Source organism: Periplaneta americana, chromosome 8, assembly GCF_040183065.1.
Source record: "Periplaneta americana isolate PAMFEO1 chromosome 8, P.americana_PAMFEO1_priV1, whole genome shotgun sequence".
In the NCBI taxonomy this organism is placed as follows: Eukaryota; Metazoa; Arthropoda; class Insecta; order Blattodea; family Blattidae; genus Periplaneta; species Periplaneta americana.
The window spans coordinates 46,445,847-46,467,076 of record NC_091124.1 but is presented as its reverse complement, the minus strand read 5'-3'; the positions used below and the strand labels follow the sequence as shown (position 1 = coordinate 46,467,076).

At 35.8% G+C, this 21,230-nt stretch overlaps 2 protein-coding genes across 3 annotated transcripts in view; one reads left to right on the top strand and one right to left on the bottom strand.

Annotated features, from left to right (window-relative positions):
• Positions 1–21,230, bottom strand: part of LOC138704705 (uncharacterized) — a 597,313-nt gene that overhangs the window by 12,890 nt on the left and 563,193 nt on the right. Inside the window, exons 3-4 of the mRNA XM_069832845.1 lie at positions 9,684–9,826; positions 935–1,073 (exon numbers count right to left, since the gene is read on the bottom strand). Of these exons, the coding sequence (XP_069688946.1) occupies positions 935–1,073; positions 9,684–9,826 (282 nt within the window). The remainder of the gene's footprint in view (positions 1–934; positions 1,074–9,683; positions 9,827–21,230) is intronic.
• Positions 20,683–21,230, top strand: part of LOC138704701 (BTB/POZ domain-containing protein 6-B-like) — a 36,733-nt gene continuing 36,185 nt past the window's right edge. Inside the window, exon 1 of one of the 2 annotated variants that reach the window (XM_069832841.1) lies at positions 20,683–20,845. In XM_069832841.1, the coding sequence (XP_069688942.1) occupies positions 20,824–20,845 (22 nt within the window). In that variant the 5' untranslated portion in view covers positions 20,683–20,823. The remainder of the gene's footprint in view (positions 20,846–21,230) is intronic. The other variant, XM_069832840.1, reaches the window with a different exon arrangement.

Below are 21,230 nucleotides of genomic sequence, written 5' to 3'. Positions count from 1 at the left end.
TTCAGCATTGAATCTCCGTCCTTTCAGATGACTTTTCAGACGGGGAAACAGAAAGTAATCAGGTGGTGAGAGATCAGGAGAGTATGGTGGGTGATCCAAAGCAGTTATGTTGTGCCTGGCAAGAAAATTCTTTACAATAATTGCGCGATGAGCAGGTGCATTGTCATACATAAGGAACCAGTTGTTTTCTACCCACTTTTCTGGACGTTTCCTTCTCACTGCGTCCCAGAGGCGACGGAGGGTTTCTACGTACAATTCTTTCGTTACAGTACGACCTTCTGGAATGAACTCATGGTGCATGAGACCCTGAGAGTCGAAGAAAACTTCCAACATAACTTTGCTTTAAGTGTGTTTAAATGCGACAGGCTCATGTCAGTAGATTTACTGGCATGTGAAAGAACTCCTGCGGGACAAAATTCCGGCACATCCGGCGATGCTGATATAACCTCTGCAGTTGCGAGCGTCGTTAAATAAAACATAACATTTAAAATAACTTTGCCTTTGGAAGTGTCCCTAGGAAATTTTTGCTTCCGAGGAGATGTTTTCGATTTCCACTCAGATGACTGTCGTTTAGGGACTGGGTCGTACAAGTAGCACCAGTTTCATTTTGTTTAAGAAATCACCATCTTCATCAGCCATACTGATCATGTCCCCAGCAAAACACAGAACTTGATGTTTGTACTTTGCTCTGTGGACATAATTACAAAATGCGACGAACAAACAAAACACTATGATAAACAATTGCCTACAACTCAAAACCAATAATTGCCATTATCAGCAAACTTTAAGGAAATGACATCATGAATGTTACCAACAAAACAAATGTATAATATCCCTTGTTATATATTAATACGAAAAATGGTAGTAAAATTCCGGGAACTTTTTGAACCTAGTAGTATAATGAAGACAATAATGAAAAATTGATGTAACTAACCAACACAACTCCATAAGACGACTTGTTTCACTGACGTTTTTACGGCTCATTTCTTCCCTCACAAGCTGCACGAAGCGACTGGCACAAGCATCCCAGTCTTTGGACACTCCTCGATAGCATGTCTTGTACATTAGGTACTCTGAAAATTATAGTACAGATAAATATTTTAAAATCGGAGAAGATTTATATCACTAAATTGCAGTGCATACATTTTATCTTTTCACACTTTCAACATCATCTTTGAAAAGGTAAGCATTTTTTAACATTCTCACAAATTGTTAAAAAAAAAAAAAACTGTCCGTTCTACGGATTATATCGTGTGTTTTTTATTCATTACTGAGTGTTCCAGGGGCGGCCCGTCCTTATGTGCTACAGTGCTACAGCACAATGATAATTTTTGCTCAAATAATGTATTTGCAATACCATAGTATTTGATCTGCCATTTGACAATTTCCCGTGGTTATGTTGACGACGTGTTATAGAATGTTTAGTCTTCGCTCTTTGCTCTTTGGTGCCTCAGGCGGTACGTTGTGCTACTCAAAACTCTATATAAGAAGTAGATAACTAATGCGCATGTTCGAAGCTGAAATCACTGCTCTGATTGGCTATTTTTACGCGGGGAAGTGCTGTAGTCAGCTTCAGCACAACACAGCTTGGAGATTACAAAAGTAAAGCGTAACGAAAGAATGCTTGTTTGTGGAAGAACTCGGAACTATGTACAATTTGTTTGGTAATTCAAGTGTCCGACCGCTGCTGCCATGTACCTGGTTTTTGAGGTTCCTCCTGAATCAGTCAGTCTAGAAAATTGAAGCCAAGGAATTATGTGACAGTAGGTATAATTCAGGAAACTACTTCTCATTTCAGTCTTTAACCTACCTAGACGCAACAAAATTGTTAAACAGCAAATTTTTTGACAATTTTTCGCATAATTTTCCTGAACGTGAACTTGAAGTTGCTGTCAACAGCTATACTGTACTGAACAAAAGAGTGTTAAAGACACAACTTGGGGTTCTATATGGAAGACCCGATTTCCGAAATATAGATGTAGCTGTTCAATTGTTACAATACATAATATATAGCCTCCAACAATTCACAGGATCCATTCTGTGAAGTAACGAAGTTGTTAAATATTTTGGTTACAACACCAATGACCACTGCTGAGCCAGAAAGATGTTTTTCTTTCTTTAAACGCATAAAAACGTTTTTAAGGAACATTATGTCCCAGGATCGCCTCACTGCTCTTGCAGTACTGTCAATAGAGAAGAAGAGTATGATGTCAAAGATGGAGGGGTTTAACTCCAGGGTAATTGACAAGTTCTGCAGTAGGAAGGAACATCGTATGGACTTCATATTTTGTCACTAGACGAGTCTCAAATTAAGATAAATACATATAAGTGTATACAGTAGGCCGATATAGAGATTGTAGCATACTCATTATTTTGACCACCAGCCGCTACTGGAGTGTTCAGTGTGGGTCACATGTGGGCAGTTGCGCTTGCACCGCCGCTTCCACTCTAATTCGATCACCGTGGAAAGATAAAATGTAAGCACTACTGGTATAGTTTAGAAATGTAAAAAAAGTAAACATTATAAGCAGATATACATTTTATTTACTGAAGACTGAGTATTACCTAATTCCTAAGATCGCTTATAAATTATTTTGAATTTTATTTCTCAATTCTTATTTTAATTTTTCTTCAGCTGTAAACTCGAAGTAAAGCCGGAAGTTATATTAGCTGTTTTTGGATAATACTGAGGCATCTTTATTGTGTTGTGAAGATGATATAAGAAAGGGCTACTAATTTTTTTATTGAGTTATTTTACGATGCCGTATCAATATCTAGGTTATTTAGCGTCTAAATGAAATGGAGGTGATAATGCCAGTGAAATGAGTCCTGGGTCCAGCACCGAAAGTTACCCAGCATTTGCTCGTATTGGGTTGAGGGAAAACCCCGGAAAAAACCTCAACCAGGTAACTTGTCCCGACCGGGATTTGAACCCAGGCCACCTGGTTTCGCGGCCAGACGCGCTGACCATTACTCCACAGGTGTGGACAAGAACTACTAATGAGATAATGGGAAAAAAAACAAGGTGTCTTCAATAACACTTGCTATAAAATATACATAGTCTTTGTGTATCACAAATTCAATTTTAAATCCTCAGGATTTGAAACCTGAGTCTCTGGTGGAGAAAATCTATATAATATAATATAATATAATATAATATAATATAATATAATATAATATAATATAATATAATATAATATAATATAATATAATATAATACAATACAATACAATACAATACAATATAATATAATATACGAGTAATATAATTTTTGTGACCTACAAACAGGTCATTCATAATTAGGAACTCTACCTACATTTAAGCACTATATTGTTACAGTACCTATATGCCTAAGCGATCTTCCAGTGGGATAATCCCTCTATTTGCTCTTTCCTGACATTACAAAATTTACATACTCAGGCTCAATTAGTTTGCCATGCAGCTCCACTGTAAATGAATAAATCATTATTAGTGTGACTAAGACCCACGCAAACTGGGCATGATTGCATTCTTTATAGCATCAAACATTTTACCCCTATATGTGCACAACCACATGTTTACTCCACTGTTGTCACGTTAACAGGGTCCCACTTCTTTTCATTTCTTTGTGTTATTCAACATACCATTGAAGGGCTCGAGGGGGAAAAAAAAGAAGCTAACAGACACTTTTATGAATAGGTACTGAGAAAATGTATATATCACACTCCATATTAGTAGTTTTACCATCTTCCATCAGATAGTACTCATAGCAGTAAAAAATAACTCTGCAATATCCACAGTTTTTTATTCCAACCACATTCTGGTGTTATATTTTTGAACAAAAAAGTAGTTAATCCACATTAAAATGACAAATGAAGGGTACACGGGAAAAACGAACAATGTCACATTTCCATTAAGGGTGAGATAGTGATCTATTTCAGTATATTACTGCAAAATTTATTGATGTTTCTACCTGAAATGAAGGAAATGATGAGTGTATCCGTGGTTTTAATTCTCCTTTACCACTTTTGGTAAAAATAACACTAATGTTTCTAGTAATACAGTGAATTAGATAATGACATCACCCTTAACAGCATTGTGAAGTTGTTCGTTTTTCCCATGTACCCTTCAAATAGTAAAGACGAAATGTAGTGTTCTAGTGATACAGGAAATAATTTTGACACTGATGATAGTGTTAATGATCCAGATTACACTTAAGATTCTTCTGATAGTGAAGAAGTATCACCACATGTACATTCAGTATCATCATTTCGATAAAATATGTTTTGTGGATTAACACCTTCTTCCCTCAGAGATAATGTATCAGTGAATAATTACAGTTTTAGGGAATGGATTAGATTAAATTAGATTAAAGTCATGAGTATTATTACAAATACTATGGTCATAGTCATGATAAAACAAGACAAAGTGAATAAGATTATATTAAAAACATAAGTTATTGACCGAGGATTCAAAGTATTCACCAATACTATAACAGGGATGATTAATCATCTAACTTTCTTAAATGTATTATAACTAACATTATGTGCAGATTTATGTAATCTATTAAACATAGATCCTATCATGAACATAATTTTTTTTTTTTTTTTTTTCAGTCTAGCATTAGATTCAGTCAGGTGAAAATTGTATCTTGTGTTATAATTATGATGATCAGATCTATGATAATAATTTGCCAAGTTATTCTTTACCTTCAGCAAAGAAGTGAAGATATAAAGATTAATAACATTCAGAATAGCCTCATTTATGAACAATGGCTTATAATGCCCATCATAAGCAGAACTGGTTAATATACGTAAGGCTTTTTTTTTTTTTTTTTGCAATAGGAGAACATTAGATACACTAAAACTATTTCCCCATACAGTAATACCATAGGTTATTATACTATTAAAGAAGGCAAAATAAGCACTTCTTACATATGTTTTGGGCACCAGTAATTTCAATTTACTTAATAAATAAATAACTCTTGAGAGCTTAGTATAAACATAATCAATATGGGGGGGGGGCGAAGAAAATTTTGGGATCCAGTACAATTCCTAAAAGTTTAGCAGATGACTGAGAGTTGAAAATTGTGGAATGTTCATAAGTGTAACATCAGTCGTTGTTACAATAATTCGAACAGAAATATTTATAGGTAATACTGCTCGATTTTCAAAAAGAATAAGCAAATCAGAAGAAAAATAAAGACCAACAATATGTTATATCTCAGAAGAAGATTCTAGCACGTAGAAAAGTAGTCAGTTCTTGTTCATGAACAAAGTTATTCAGCCTTTGTTTTGCCACAAAGATACTTAGAGCCATCCTCATTGATAGTAGGAAGCAGGCTAATTTACTGGCGCTTCTGCGATTGATTTCTCCAGAATATCACCCATTCTATGAAAAGTTAGTTTCATTAGCAAAAGCTATTACTGATAATGAAGCTGAAATGGTCGATGATAGCACGATGAATAATCAGTTGAAGTAAAACACATAATATGTGAATTAAAAGCTATAAAATACGTGTAATACAATGCATTCATAAACGATTGTTAACCCATGCATTATTTTAAAAAGTCTGAGGAAAAAATGAGTTAATCCAATTTTGTAATTCAATCTCCTTTCAAGTATTATTTTACTCGCCTTAAAAAGGGAATTTACATAGAAACTCTCTCCCCAACAAAACTGAATGTTCCACATAATACGTCAGAAAAATTCCATGCACATTCACACACAATCCTGAATTGTAGAATTTTTTTTTTTTAACTTTCAAATAGCTTTTTCTCGAAACTAACTTACTGTGGGTTAGCTCCTCCCCCCCCCTCGAGCCCTTCATTGTAAAAATATTTATATAATCAGTCAATAATTGACATAATACTTTCATCGCACAAAGGGTGAAATTCTGGTACATGTATTAGAGCTTTGTTTTCAGACTAGCTTACATATTGATTCACTCTTTATGCGTTAACCAGTGATTATATTTAAATATCTAATTATTTTTCATTGTAATTGATAAAATTACAAGTAAGTATCTTTAAATTTCTAGTGAATTCAGATAAACTAGTATCTTAGATACATTTCAATTATCTGTTAGTCTTTTACTACGTATCTAGTATTATTGTTGTGACTTATTTATTTGCACTAATGAAATTATGGAGTTGGTTGAGTGGAATAGAAGGCCTCAAGGCCTTACCCCTGAATTCTAGCCAATTACGATAATGAATATTGAAATGGAGAATGATGGTTTTATCGACCACAAATACGACTCCACCATCACCGGGATTCGAAATTGAATCAAAGGTCATCGTTAAGCCAGTGCTCTACCAACAGTGCTATGACAGCAAACATTAGTGTTATTATTATTAGTAAGATTTTTCATTCGATTTAGGCCCAGTTCTACAATCGCGGAATAAATACTGGAATAGCTATTCGTGGAATAGTCTAGCTATAGAATAAATGGAGCTCCGTGTTGTATGACATTCGTTTATTCCAAAGTTATCTGTTCCATAGTTAGCAAAACTGGGACAGAAGTTGGCAGTACTTTAGACGGTGTTTTCTTTTTAAAGTGCATTCACAATACCAGTATTTATTTTTTAATATTTCTGAACATTTTTTTTTTTTCGATATTTTCCTCAACTTGGTGAGGTTGCCAAAGACAAAGAATGTTAAACAGTAACATTTAAAGTGTGACATTAAAAATGTCTTACAAGAAGTTTGCTTACAATAAACTGAAATTTACAGTAGATAATGTTTTACAACAATGAAAATTTGCAGTAAAATAAAAAAACAGATAAAAAATAAAATAGAATGAGAAAATTAAACCGTAATTTGAACTGAAGTACAAGTGTCGCCGTAAAATCTGCAGAGAACCCTTCAAAGCTATTATAGAAATTTTCTTAATTGTTGTTGTTGGGACTCCAAATTTATGACAGAATGAGACGAATTGTTTTGTTATGGTCCCTCTAGCACCCACCATTAATCCGATGACTTCTATATCCCTGAGTTTATATGACGATGTTTAATAAGGGATAGTTGGTTCATAAATGTCCCTTTTCTCTAGATTAACCTCCTTGGGTTGATTCTAATGAATCTGATGGTCGGATCCAGAATACAACCTTTTGTCTCTCCAAGTTTAAATATTATAATGCCGAAGACTTCCGGTATCCGCTATTCCATGGACTTCTTCATAGATAGTGTAGCCATTGGACTTAAGCCATGTTGCGATTACAGACCTGAGATCTTGTGATGCCTCCTGTTACGGAGAGTTTTGCCAAATGGTCAAGAACCCAAGACATGAGCCAAAGTTTCAACCTCACTGTGGGATCGCCTACAGTGGTTATTGTCTTGAGTTCTGCCTGGAACAGCTCGTACAAGAGCAACATTACCGGTCATCTTCAGCACATCTCTCCACTCGGAGCTAGAAAGGTCTGTATGATATCTGACCCAGCTGTTTATTATTATTTTGTCTATGGAGTTTATTATAAAGAAATGAATATGGATCAAAAGGGATTAAAAATCAAACTATAAGACAGAAGACACATTTAAGCTACTTCAGGTAGTGAATGACTATAATAATGTGTATATATAACGACAGCTAATGAATACTATACTATACTACTGGTCCTATATTAATAGAAAACAAAACTATAAGCCATAAAGTCTATGAAAAGGCAAGAGCACGGGAGTCTACAGCTAGTTTATTTCAATGCTCAGAATAATACCTACAGGAATGCAGAACGTAATACTAATATAATATTACAATATTGCCTTATGAGTTTCTTTAAAATTTAATTTAAATTATTTTAAAAATTAACATTTCTTTACAATAATGATAATGTCAAATATTTTTACCTATCTGTCATATATTCCAATCATCATTGATTAATTCTAGTGCGCTTAAAACAGTGTCCATTTTTAGTCTAAATCTTGTCAGAAATTTTTCATCGTCACACTCATATCATACATCAGGTCTATTATGCCTATTTTCTTCTGTATCCGCGTTCTCAAAAATATATTATATAGTAATTCACAATCAGTATCAGAGATTCATGTTTAATGCTGCTGCTATTTTATAATTTATTCTCTAGATAACAATTTAACAGCGACTGAAAGCATGGAATACCGGTAGCTTATTCGAAAGATATCCTCCAAAAAGTGCACTATTCCGAGTTTGTACAACACATTTTTCTCGCGTAACCATGGAATTAATTTTAACAATACTTCATTCCATGTTCGTACAACTGAGCCTTAATCAACAATCCTATCTAACTTAGATTTACTTTTCTTATAATTTACCTGATCCCTTGAATTTCTACTATTTGTTGTCTGGTAGAAAACAAATAGTAGAAATTCAAGGGATCAGGTCTTTTGAAGGAGAAGTGCAACATGGTGTCCCACAGGGTTCCATCTTAGGACCTTTCTTATTCCTAATTATTGTAAATGGTTTAAGTTACAACATTATGGCCAAATCAACATTATATGCAGATGACACTTCTTTCATAACATGTTCGACTAGTGCAGCAGAACTGCGTCAGCTAACCTCAATTACAGTTCTGGAAGCAGCAGAATGGTTCAGAGCAAATAAGTTAATTTTAAACGAGGAGAAGACACAAAAATTAATTTTGACATTGAAAAAAGAAGAAGGGTCTGAAGAAAAGGCAGTAAAATTACTTGGTATCCACCTTTATACAAAACTAACCTGGGATTGCCACATTGAATACATCTCTCGGAGACTGTCCTGAGTCCTGTACCTCTTAAGAGTAATTAGAGATAAAATACCCGGGCAGTACCTGAGAAGTGTTTATTTTGCTTTTTTTTCATAGCATATTGAAGTATGGAATCCTGGTGTGGGGAAATAGCAATAAACTTATTGAAGTCCTACTCATTCAGAAGAAAGCAATAAGAATTATCACAGAAGTACCAAGCAAAGCACATTGTAAACCACTGTTCATACAGGAGTCCATCTTAACAGTTGTTAATGAATATATTCTGGAACTCCTTCTTTACATCAAGAAAAATCTTTATGGCTTCACCAGTAGGATGGATAACATGAGTATAATACTCGGAATAAAGAAAAACTGGACATACCATTTTGCAGACTATCCAAAGTTAAAAGTAGTCCTAACATGTTGGGCTATAGAATGTTCAACATGTTACCACAGGAAGGACAGGAAGTGTCACTTGACATATTCAAAGTCAAAGTGAAAACATGGCTTCTTAGAAACCCATTCTATTCTGTGCAAGAATATTTTGAATCAGAAAATCAAGCTGTAGATATTTTTTAGGTTTCTTTCTCTGAATTGTATTATTATTTTGTAATATATTAGGAAATTCCCATAAATTGTTAAGTTAATTCTTGTTTTATTGTATATAAACGGAGCAAATCAAATAATATTTGCGATCGGTGTGTTACAATTTTCATCTAGATATTAGCCTATTTTTGATAATCTTGACTCTCAATTGTAAACTCTAAGGAGTATTTGTGATCATTTTGTTTTATGTTTAGTGTTGTAATAGAATAATTTTCATTTCTGCACGATAATTTCACACGTGTAATTTGACAATGTCATTAGCTTTTGCTATAACAACAGCTAATACATACTATATTACTATACTATACTACTACCAATTCGGGGCCAATATTAAATTGAGGGGAATTCGGACAGACTAGGCCTATATTTAAACATAATATTATGGAGTGATTGGTATACCTGACTGGAAACCGGCATCATCACAGAGGAATCGGAAGGTGTACCTCGCTCCGGCCACGTGATCTTCTAGAATCTTCTTGTCGTTTGGTTTCAGACAATTCTTGGAGTATTCGTCGATGCAGCCCATGCCCGTCTTGAACGCGCTGCACACCTCAGCAAACAAAGCAAATAATAATTTAAATTAAAAATTACGTTCAGGAATAAACAATTACCTCTTATTGAGATTCTGGCTAATATGTAGGCCTACATGTATTATCAGGTGCTGTATTTCACTTGATGATATGTGTCAGAGAAAGAACAATTGTTTGTATACATCTGAAGTCTGATTAGAGTAATATGTTACTCATAAGCGATATAAGCAATGGAGGGAATGGAACTGGCCACACTACCCCATTACCTCTAGGCTTAGTTGTCCCATGACGCGATGCTTTATTGGTGTCACTTATGAGGTTCAAACCTGTCTTTGGAGAGTTGACTGAACAACAATACAACAATAGAGAATATTCACTATATTTTCAGTCTTTAAAAAATTCTATTCTTAATAATATCTAGTTTATTACAAAACAACTACTCGAATTTAAGGTTGCCAAAATGACAAGGTATAACAATACAATATAAATGATAATGAATAACTAACAATTTAAACATTCATATAAAATGATATTTTAAAAATGAGTTACAATAGAATTAATAATTAATTACAATTTAAATAAAATTAAATCTTTCCGTATAAACTGTTCTACAAATTATTTTTTAATATGTGCAAAGAACCCCTAATTACGATGATAACAATTTTCTTAATAATTTTAGTAACAGGTACAGTACGATTATTTAGTCCTGACAGTCGCCGGAGATGTGCACCTGGGTCAGGCGAGTCCATTTAGTTATGCCAAGGGGTGTTTAGGTTAGTCACTGACTTGTCTTCGAAGCGATCGGATGTCATGCGTGCGGTAGAGCGGTATGTTTCTAGTACAATTAAGCTGTACTGCATTCCTTTACCGACCGCTCGTCCTTATCTCTACTCTGGAGCTCTCCCCACTACTCCTATTACTTCCTCTCTTTCGCTTCGCTGAGCTGTCAGGACTAAATAATCGGTCTGTAGTCCGAGACGTTTCCATACTTCCACAAAATGACGTGATATAGTGCCACGCACGCCCACTATCAATCCAAACACCTCTATCTCAGTTAGTTTATATTCATTCTTATAATATGGTAATGTTGGTTCATAAATGCTCTTTTTTTCAGTGTTTACTTCCTTAGGCTCACCTTTATGATGCTCGAATCGAATAGTAGGGTCGAGGATATAGCATTTAGAACCTTTTTCTTTAAAAGCTATTATATCAATATTACGGCATCTACAGTTCAAAGTGAGGCCATGAACTTCTTCATAAACAGCAAAAATATGTTTTCTTAAGTTCTTCTGAAATAAAGGAGCGAACCTGATGGTGGCGAATGTTTCTCAGCAACTCGCCATGCGGACAGGACCCTAGGACATGGGCAAAAGTTTCTTGTAATTATGTACACTTAAGCGTGCAGGTAAAGGACCGAATAAGAGGGTGGTGTATTGTATATAGGCTTAAGTGCACAGAGAAATACTGTATTATTAAATTATTATTATTATTATTATTATTATTATTATTATTATTATTATTACTACTACTTATTAGTAATTTCGCTGCTATTTAATACTAATTCATAATTATAAAATACAAAGTTGAGTAAAAAGCAAATAAGACAATTATTATTGTATTAAAAAGTAAAACTAAAGAAGCAGGGTGCTCCCAGATTGCAGAAAAAAGTACCAGGGAGGGGCCCTGGCCCGCACTGGCACGACTACATCCCTGGTCATTAACCTTGCAGGAAGCTCACTCACCAACATTTGACGTAATGGAAGGATTCACTGACGCCGAATTAGTCGATATTCATTTAATATACGGAACAGAAAGAGAATCTGCAGACGTCGTCAAGGGAGCTCTACTGGCTATGATTTCCAAATTTTGGGATTCCGAATAGACTAATGTTCGTTGCTTTATATAAAAAACTCTGGGATACAGGACCTCTTCGTCCACAGATCGAGGATCTAGGACAACAACGTGACGTTGCTGTCTTTCGTAACGTGTCACCTTTCTAAAGAAATTCTACGCTAGTTAAGAAAACATTAACGTTTGTTAATAATTTTATTGAGAGATTATCTTATTTCTTATGGTTCTTTTATTTCAATAACGACACTTTCTCAATACGAATTTCTTTTGATTCTTTCGTGACAGCTTATAAGTGAATGTCATATCGTAGCCTATATAAAGCCTTTTTATATTGATAATTTAGATAACATTATTTATACTTTTGTTTTGTTGTAGTTTACTATTCTTATCAGAATAAAAATGTAGGCTGCGTTCGAAATTCGCACAAAACGTATTTGTGTTTGGAGACACATTAAATCATTTGGATACTGTAGCTGTTATAGTACAAAGATCTTTATGGTAAGCCTGGACCTCCGCGTAACTAGCCAGTAGAGATGAACAACGATCGAAAAAGCAAAACTAACAGCGCCCGCAAAGCCGAAAAACCGCACAATAATGTTGTATATGTCGCGTCGTTGACGTAAAGACCTCTTGTGAGTGTTTTGAGACGTCGAGATTGATCACTCCCGAAGTGCCGGACGTCAAGCAGCTTTGAATTGCCGCAGTTGTTTATACCTGACTGAACTTTTATCTACTTTGGCAACTGTTATATATGAATAAACAATCAAGTAGCCTATTTGAAACATCATCTCTACCCTTCAATGTACAATAATTCGTTCCCCAGTCTTTATTTAATTACTAGGCTTTTATTAAAGGCTAGGAATTTTCCTTTCATATGTTTGAGATCAAGACAAGTGTACAATCTCAAGTAAAAAGGTATTAACGTTATGTTTTATGTTTCTTAGAAATGCAAATTTATTTGAGAATTGTTTTTTTTTCTATTTATATAACCACAGTAATAACATATAATAAAGCCAGTACATTTTGATAACTAAGATACTGTTCTGTTTGGTCTTTTTGTCTCATTTAAACAATTATGTTATTTATTTCAATTATGTATGTTATTCAAAGTTACGAAATCTGTCCACGCCGACCAAATGCTATTTCGAGAATGATAAGCGAGACTCGAGGCGCACGAGAATGACGAGACGAGACTCGAAAGACAAATGCAACGAACAAAGCGAGCGAGAGCGGCAGTTAGTTTTGTTCATCTCTAGGTTACAGTACAAAGTAGGTAAATGGCCCAAGAGTAAATCGATCTCATGCGACCCGAGTTCGATCCCCGTGAGGGTTATGAAGAAATTTGTGATGAACAAAGGGGATGCGAGAGGTTTTTCCGTTTCCCCTCACCATTATCACTATTTCACCAATCCACAATCACCCTCATTCTGTGAAGTCTCGAATCAGAACAAAATAATTAAAAATGCCCAAAATATTTATGTTTAATAAATACTATTATAGCCCAGGGGCGTATTTAGGTCTAGGCAGACTAGACAAATCCCTAGGGCGGCAGATTTGAGGGGGCGGCTTTTAAGCTATTACTCTTAATTTTTTATAATTTTTAAATTTTATTCATATAACTCTTTAAAAGAGTACATGAACTTAAACCCTAGATCATATACGTAACAGATATGTCGGGCTTATAGGCTTTGAGGTTAACAACTTTTGTCAGGTTTACTACGCTGCCATCTAGTTGTTACATAAGGAGACACGTCATAATTCCCATTTAAATTGCATTAGCGACTGTGCTGCCATCTCGTGTTCGTTTACGGCGGACGGGTGGCGATCCTGGCGGTTGTTCTCTTCAAAGTGCTGCCGATTTTAACGTAGCGAGGAGTTATCTGTTACATATATGATCTAGGCTTAAACGCACAATGAAAAGAATGTGAATAATATTGGCAACAATCAGTTCAAATTTAATCAATGATCTGCCTACGGAAAAAGAACAGTTTTTCAATAATAGTGTCACAGTGCGATCATAGCATTTTTTTTTTCTCACCGTGAGAGTCTCACGTGATACCATTAAAGAACTTACTGGTGTTATACTACGATACGTTAGGAAGGCAAATCTCGTTGTTCGCTATCATAAGCTTTGTGATGAGAGACGTCGCTAACTCTGTGTGTGATCTGTGGTCATAAGAGTAGCCAGTATCATCGTTCAATAATGCCCATTCAGACTTAAATTCAAAGAAAATACGCCAGCCATTGTAGCAGTCGGATTCTTGGCAGTCCAGTTTAATTTGAAACGGTAAAGAGTGCATTTGTTTTGTACCTAGGTGATTTATATTTTAATACCGTATTCATTATAGTGAGTGATAGTCGGAAAAAGCTAAGTGGTTCTCAATACCGGAAACAACTCTGATTGAAGTTCTGGCTGATGTGTAAATCTATCAGACAGTACATCTCAATTGACGATATGTGTCAGAGGAAGAACTGCATCTGAAATCTGATTAGTGTAATATGTAGCTAGTCAGCGATGTATGTAATGGAGGGGAAAAGGAACTGGTCACCCTATTCCATTATCTCCTGGCCTAGTTGCCTTATGAGTGATGCCTTGATGGACAATGGTGTCACTTGTAGGGTCCAGACCTGTCTTCGGACAGTTGACTAAACAACAATACCGGAAACTCGTGAAAGACCAGGCAATAAAAGAGAGGAAATTGTGAGAAAAAGTGCAAAAATAGATGTGCTATTAAAAAAAACAAACAGCCAGCTTGTTCCAGTTCGAGTCCAGATATATCAGAGTGTAATAATGTAGCGAACAGTAGATACCGAAAATAGTGGAGTGTGTGGTTTATCTGAGTCAGGTGTTTCCAATATTAGAAACAGTAATAATAACGCGGAATCAATTATTTCAATTGATACAAATGACGCAATAAGGGACGGAAATATGTTTCTCTGCCTAGAGGCGCCAAGTAGCTAGATTCGCCCCTGTTATAGCGTACGGTATTGAGGATCATTCAGTAATAGTGCTTTAAATTACGTTAGAGTGTGCATACGTATTATTTTGTAACAATTCTATGAACTCATGTTTATGAGCAAATTAAATCTGTAGAATGACTTGTAGATTTTTTAAATACACGTTGGCAGTAGTGGTCGCACCTCCTTTTCCAAAGATCTTCCCAGGTTACGTGAATAGGGCTTGGATACAGTGTTGCCAACACATAAATTGTATCCCCGTCAGTATAACCACAGTCTAAAACATATATTAGACTGTGGTATAACACATAGACTTACTAAGTATAACACCTGGAAATCCGTCAAAATTAAAATAGTGGCGGTCGGTTCATTGAAGCGAGGGAAGCTGAGCTTCCCTGCTCTTCCCTCCTCACCATGCACGATTATGTGCACAATAGTATAATAATTGTAATCTATTAAAAACTGCAAACGATTCTGTTTCTGAACGATTATGCTTTTGCGCTCGCTCAGTCGAGCCCGATCCGCCGTACATGAAGTGTGCTGCTTGTGCCTTTATCTCAGCGTAGCCGGCGCATACCATACCCTGCCCGCCGCCTGCCGTCTGCCGCGCTTGCGCATTTGAGTAACTTGTGACAGTTGTAGCGCTACTATAGTGATGGGCGAAGTTGTTCTTTTCCCGGAACAGTTCCGACGGTTCCGGTTCCGAAAAAATACTATGTTCCAAATAACAGTTCCGAAATAACAGTCACCAGTGGTGATGAGTCGGAGTCGTTGAGTCGTTCAAACGAACGGTACAGTACCCTCCCTCTTCACCATAGACAAATAACACCATGCAGCTCACACTGGAGCACTCATAGGCATGACATAGTACACATTCTTATCTATAGATGGCACTGCAATGCACATTCGAATCGATTTTGGAAAATTGCTGTGCATGCGGACAGAACTCAAAAGCTTAATGTTAGTAATTACACAGCTGTTGACTACAAGGACAGAATACAACACTTTGTTTTCGTACATAAAGTTATAAAGACATGGTAGCCAACTAAAAAAAAATAACATAACATTTAAAACATATGGTATGTAATTTCTGTTCTCTCTATTACATAATAAAAAAAACAAATCATTAATTTTTATTTTTACTTTTCTTAATGCACAGTTATAATAATAATAATAATAATAATAATAATAATAATAATAATAATAATAATAATAATAATAATAATAATAATAAATATTACAATTTCATAAATAAAAAAGATATATATTGGCAGTACTGAAACCTGGAAACCCCGCAGTGGGTTAGTAAAATGTTGGAATCGCATCTTTACCAAAGTGTAATTTAAACTTCGCATTAAACCTCGCTCTCCAAATCAGTACTTATATGGGTAGTTTCCAACAAATAATGCTACAACATTTTTGTCGTTCTTTGATAACAGAGAAGATAGCACAAAAACTTGTGCTTGTCAGACTTAACCTCAACAAACGACATACAGACATTGTAACTAAACCACTCATTACCATTTACGACTTTAACCGTTGTATAGAATCAGCTGATCAATGAATTAATAATAGTATGCGTACTTTATGACTTTGTAGAATGTTTATAAAACAGAATTAGTCAACTAATGGTGAAATAAACCATAAAGCGGGAATCAATATTACAGATTATTGAATACTTACTATAACATTACAGATGATTGGCCAGTCTTACAAATGTTGATATTAAAGTTCGCGCCACCGCAAGGATTTCAATGTCCATGCGCCCCCCTCCAACCACGTGAGAGTTTCAAGTACAGTGTAACTGCAGCTGTCGTTGGTTCATCGGAACAAGCTCCGACGTTCCGACTGTTATCTCGGAGTCGGAACATACCTTGTGCAACGCGGTACTGCGAGCCCGCAACAGCTGGGCAAGTGAGCAGCTCGGATTCGGAACACTGTTATTTCGGAACAGGAGGTTCTGACCTACTGTTCATTTTTGCAACAGTTCCGAGGGAGTCGGAACATACCTTGTGCCACGCGGTACTGCGAGCCCGCAACAGTTGGCAAGTGAGCAGCTCGGAGTCGGAACACTGTTATTTCGGAACAGGAGGTTCCGACCTACTGTTCATTTTTGCAACAGTTCCGAGACCGGAACAGTTCTAAAATAACTGTTGTGTTATTTTTTACCCATCTCTAGCTACTATGCAGCGAAGTTACGTCAGGTTGAGATTCCGTATGATTCCGAGAGAAAGTTAAATATTGTGTATTTTTATGTGTTTTTGTGTGGGTTATTGAGTTGTGCAGTATGTTATTATGAATTATAGATTGAATTACAAAGTATATATTCCACCGATATGAATGTTATTTTGTTTTAAGTCCAAATAGCCTTCCATAATGAATTATTCGCCTAGCACCTCAACTGCAAGCGGTATGCGTGAAGCTATTCCTAACACGGGTTCCGTTCTCCACGAACATCCTTCGGAAACCTCCGGCGGTAGTCGTGATGTGGCTGATGACGTGAGTGTCTCTGCTGTTTCTTCAGCGAGTTCAAGTGCATGTTGCATTATTGATAGCTTAAGAAAAGTGTCGTTCGGATCACATAATTTTGAAGATAAGAAACTAATAATTATAAATGGTAGGCCTATGCCGAAAATTGATGATTTGAAGACAAAGACGAAATCATGTTTCAAACATTTTAGAGCAGATGTTTATTATGATTAATTTAAATGGCTCACTGCATGTGCAGATTCAAAGAACTTGTATTGCTGGCCATGTTTTATATTTAATACAGACAAAAACGTTTGGAACTCCCAGGAATTTTCGGACATAAGCAATTTCCATAGATCTGCACATCGCCATGAGATAACCCAAAGTCATTTTATTTCTACGACGAAACTTAAAACATTTGGGTTAACAGGAATTGATTTACAGATAGACGATCAATTGAGAGCTGACGTTTTAAAACACAATGCCTTAGTGAAGCATAACAGAAAAATTCTTGCACGCCTAATTACTGTAACATGCTTCTTAGGAAAGAACGAATTGTCATTCAGGGCTCACAATGAATCAAAAGAATCGTGTAATAAAGGGAATTATGTTGATTGTTTGAATCTATTAAGTGAATATGATGAAAAATTGGCGCAACATATGAAAACCTCTACTTTTACAGGGCTGTCCAAACACACGCAAAATGATTTGATAAATGCGATTGGGCATGTTTTAATTGAACACATTAAATCAGAAATTAAAAGTTCTCCTTTCATAGCAATTATGCTGGACGAATCTGCAGATATTGCATGCAAGTCACAACTAAGTACAGTTGTGCGCTATGTGACAGAAAGTGGTAAAATCCAAGAAAGATTTTTAGGATTTACAGACGTCAGTGCAGACAGAACAGCAGAAGGGCTTGCTAAGATAATTTTCAAATGTATTGATGAATATGATATCGGCAGTAAACTAATAGGGCAAACATACGATGGAGCGGCAGTTTTTGCAGAACATGTTAGGGGGCTACAAGCAAAAGTAAAAGAAAAATATCCAGAAGCAAAGTTCGTGCACTGTTACGCCCATAGATTAAATCTTGTATTGTCGCAGGCATTGTATGCAATCAAGGTTTGCAAAATATTTTTTCAATCGATCTCAGGATTTTCATCCTTCGTTTCTAAGTCAAGTAGAAGGACCAGTGCCTTGGATGAAGAAGCAAAGAAAAGATTCCCAGAGGTAGCCCCAACCAGATGGAATTACAATTCTCGACTAGTTCATACCATATATGACAACAAGGAGGCCCTTAAAGATTTCTTCACTCACATTCAAGAAAATCCTGATAATTGGGATCAAGAAACATTCAATGCCGCCATCGGATTTCTGTCAGAACTAAATGATTTCAACTTTAATTTCATGCTATTAGCATTTCCACAATTATTTCCATTGACAGACACATTATTCAACATTCTGCAGAAGAAATCCTTAGATATTGCTTACTGCTCATCAAAGGTGCAGCAAATAAAGGAATTAGTGAGAAATCAGAGAGATAAATTCAACGCACTTTGGGAATAAATTGAATCGAATGAAGAGCCACTCATAAAAAGAGCCCGCTCGTCTGCAACTGAAGATGATCGCGACGTTTATAGACGCCTCTACTATGAAATTATTGATAACATTTCTGAACAAATGGAAAGTCGTTTTCTGGACCTAGAAGCATTATCTTTTTTCGAGCTCTTGGATGTAAGCAAACGGATCACTCATCGCGAAATGTTTCCTGAAAGAGCTTTCACTAGTTTGAAAGATGCCTATCCCAGGAATTTTGAGTTTTCTCGCTTAAGAAGTGAACTGACTGCAATATTTAATATAGACGATTATGCAACCAAATCTGTCAGTGATCTCTTGAAATTTTTGAAGCAATTCCAATTAGACAGTGATACATTCCCGGAAGTTTATAAGCTGTGCACACTTATTTCAACACTTCCTGCAACTAGTGTTTCTGTAGAGAGATCATTTTCGGCAATGCAGGAATACTCAGGGGCAGGAACGACTGTCGGCACTTGGACTGATGTCGATTGAAAAGGAGCTTCTGGTGTCCTTGAAACAGACTTAAAACTTCATTGACAATGTAATAGACATTTTTGCCAGGAAAGGAAGGAGAATGGACCTTATATACAAATAAGCAATAGAGGTGAGATTTTTGTTTTGCTAGCATGAAAATAATGTTGTAAATTGTTCTATTAATGAATTTTTGCTCATAATTATAAAGTAAAAACGCATTTTGTTATTTACTCGTATTTTGACAGTATTCGAAAGATGTGAAGCAATTTACTCATCGCTTGTCCGATAAAATTGTCTCATTTTGATACCTGTGATGTTGTTCTTCTCAATACTGTAAACTATTGAATTAAGGCGCTACCCCAACATTTGTTTAAAGCAGTGGTTTCCAAACTTTTTGAAGCCGCGATCCACTTTTGGGCGAGATTTCAATTTGCGATCCTCGTACCCTCACTACAGTACCAGTTCTTGACTCCATTTCAAAAATAGAAATCCCTGTAAAATTTGAACAACTGTAAGCAATATTTCCTCAAAACAATCACGATAGCCACGGATGGATACTAAATCCGTTGCGTTCAACTGGCTGAAATTCTAAAAAAAAAATATATATGTAGGATAAATATGATGGGATGTTGAAACTATAGCCTTTTTCGCAGAGCTTGACTAGTTTTGCATGAAAATAATATCTCGAGCTTGCAAAAGAAGCTCTTATATTTTTTATAACATTTGCAACACCTCATAATTCATGGCAATTAAGTTTCTCGTCTATGATTGCCATCAAAACAAAAGCGAGAAACCTCAAATTTGAAAATGATATCACTGTGTGTGTATCCAATACATAGTCCAGATTTGAAAGGCTACGTTCTGAAAAACAGGCACAGTTAAATTAATTATTTTTACTTTATTATTGCTGAGGCTTTTTTAATTGTTATATTCAAAGTTGTTTAGGTTTATAAATGCAAAATAATTGTATGTTAATAACGCGTTCTTTTTATTTTGTAAATCATCTCGCGAGTCCCATCACTCTTTACACGACCCCCACTTTGGGAACCACTGGCTTAAAGTAAGTGTGGAGGTCACCTTTTTTAGTAGCTTCCCTAGGTTCCACAGTCACCGACCGCCACTGCTTTATATTATAAAGCAAATTTTAACACAACTTACTTACAAATCCTGATTAAAATAATAATAATTCTTCAAAATCTAACTCTATTAGGAGGAAATCTGAAACAGGAGATCCTTAAACATGGTAAGGATCAGGCAGGACTGTTCAAATAAAAAATAAAATCTCTAAAAAAATTAAACAATAAAAAATGACAACAGCTAAAAATGTCAAAAGACGATGTAAATCGTAATTTCCGCCAGAAAATCCGTCACCCGTCAAAGCCATTTTACCCCCGTCCTCTACGTTGAAATTCCGTCACTTTTGACGGAATTTCCGTCCAGTTGGCAACACTGCTTGGATATCAGCAGAGACCGGCTTTGTTCGGGTCGACTCCCCCACTTTTCGCCAGATTCAGCAACCTTGAGACAACCGCCTTCAGTCACGTGATGCTGATAGCGGAAGACTCTCTGTCGCTGTTTTTATAGTCTGTATTTTATCGTGATTCGTGAATCACCGAAGGCCAAGGAAAGGTGGTGTGTACTGGAGCTGTGCTGAAGTTAACAGTGAGGGTAGGAAAATGGACAATAAATTAAGTCTGGGTAAGTGTGACTCAGTGGGAGCATCTCAAAATAATATGTTCACGATTACCCAATTCGTCATGAAAGTTATACAGTTTATTGCATAGACAAATAAGACATATTCATTAACTTCACTGCGTTAGTGTTGCTTCATCACTCTTGCACACGTGTCAACTTCAAAATAATAACTGAAGCAGTCCTTGTGGTGAGCTTTAGTGAACATGTAGTTTGTACTACCTTAAACGTTTTGTTAATCATATTTAATATTTCACGAACGACAGTACATTGTAGCTGTGGAAGTGTTAATTTTTATGTTCAGTTCGTATCTCGCACATAATATTAAGCAGTGTTGCCAACTCTGTCAGATAGGTTCTCGCCTAGATCATATATGTAACAGATTACTCAT